Below are 1704 nucleotides of genomic sequence, written 5' to 3'. Positions count from 1 at the left end.
CTGGGATTCTCCATGCAAGAATACTGGAGTGGGTCGCCATTTCCTTTTCCAATGCATGAAAGTGAAAAGGCGAAAGTGAAGTCGCTCAGTCGTGTCCGACTCTTCGCGACTCCATGGACTGCAGCCTACCAGGCTCTTCCACCCTTGGGATTTTCCAGGCAAGAGTACTGGAGTGGGTTGCCATTGCCTTCTCCATTTCTATATTATTTCTATGCCTGATTTTAGAATCTTCTCTGCAGATTCTAAAGACAACAAAATTTGACAACAAAATGGTTTGGATGTAAACAGCAAGGGTGTCTTTCAGGGCCGGGTTCTACTGAAATACTTCTGGAAAACACATTTGCTTCCCATAAATGGAACTGTGTCAGAATTATGAGCGAGTGGAGTATTATATGGACTTGGCTGTGAGTTGGTAACTGCTGACTCTAAATAATGGGCACAGGGTTGTCTTCGCTATTATTATTGTTGAGACTTCTCACAATAAAGAAAAGGTTTACACCAATTCACTGTGTTTTCTAAAGCTGAAATCTAAGGAACTTGGCCCCCACCTGGAGACAGGAGCAGGGCCTGTGTGGGAACAGCCAGGGGGGTCAAGTGCTGCCACCCCCACCCTCGGGGGGCATGCCCGAGCCTGGTTCCTCCTGGGTGAAGCCGAGGGACCGCAGGAGGAGCCAGCTCAGAGGGGCCTGCGAGGCAGTGGGCACTGCGATCAGCAGCCCGCCAGGCACTGCTCCCGACTCTCGCTGGGGAGCAAGCCTCCCGTGAAGGGCGCAGAGCAAGCCTCATGACAGAACCTTCTCTGATTCTCAGGAAGAAACACAACACACCACCAGGTATTCATGTGAACCGCCTGCTGGATCCCTTCCAAATGGACGGCTCTCAGGGTTTCCAGTGGAGGAGGGACACGCTGTCTACACCTCCATTTATCAGGAGAACTAGTTACTTCTCCAGGAAGCACACTCACTTCTGTAGCTTCTAGAGCCAGTCTTATGCGTCTGACTCGCTTCAACTGCCCAAGCGCGGGGCCTCAGGCGCCCACTGCCCACCACCCCGGGCCTTCCGGCGGCGGTACCTGCAACACGATGCAGCCCTGGATGAAGTCGTCGAAGGCGATCTGCCCCCGGCCTTGTCGGTCGAACTTCCGAATGAGGATGTCATGAAACTGGTCAGAGAGCCGGTACCCTGCAGGGGGGCAGGCAGAGTCAACCCCACACCCGCCCCAGAACCCAGTCTCCCCCACCCAACCCCCAAGAACACAACGTAGACCCCCCAGGCAGGCCCGGGGGCAAGCACACGGCAAGGCGCTGAGAGCTCCGCAGAGTCTCTGCACTGTGCCCTTGGCCCCACGGAGGTGCCCTCCTGGAGGGACCACGGAATCACTCATTCACACCAACTCCAGTGCTACAGTCGCCCTGCAGGGGCTTCTGGAATGTCAGCCTTCTTAAAAGCCTTCATTGGTAACTTTTACTTCATTGTTAACAAGCTAGCGGTGAAGTTGTGAATAACTCAGCTGTTCTGGATTATTCGCTGCTAGAGAATGCTTTGCAAAATAAAAGCTCACTAAGGCTCCCAAGGAGACAAAGTGTAAACTTAAGGATAGGAAGTTAACTGATGGTCCCTCCCCTGCATCAGCTGGTTGCTCACTGGCATCAAGACATCAAGGTATGAGGGCGCGGGATCCGATGGAGCTCCGGAAGGGCCATC

The 1704-nt window shown here is 53.7% G+C and overlaps 1 protein-coding gene across 1 annotated transcript in view; it reads right to left on the bottom strand.

Moving 5' to 3' along the window:
* LOC104994304 (programmed cell death protein 6-like) overlaps positions 1-1674 on the bottom strand; it is a 4836-nt gene extending 3162 nt beyond the window's left edge. Inside the window, exon 1 of the mRNA XM_010847819.1 lies at positions 1073-1674. Coding sequence (XP_010846121.1) covers positions 1073-1384 — 312 coding nt within the window. The 5' untranslated portion in view covers positions 1385-1674. The remainder of the gene's footprint in view (positions 1-1072) is intronic.
* Positions 1675-1704: the final 30 nt, after the last annotated feature.

Source organism: Bison bison, unplaced genomic scaffold (assembly GCF_000754665.1).
Source record: "Bison bison bison isolate TAMUID 2011002044 unplaced genomic scaffold, Bison_UMD1.0 scf7180017849807, whole genome shotgun sequence".
NCBI lineage: Eukaryota > Metazoa > Chordata > Mammalia > Artiodactyla > Bovidae > Bison > Bison bison.
Note: the sequence above shows the minus strand (reverse complement) of the source record. Positions and strands in the feature narration are given on the sequence as shown.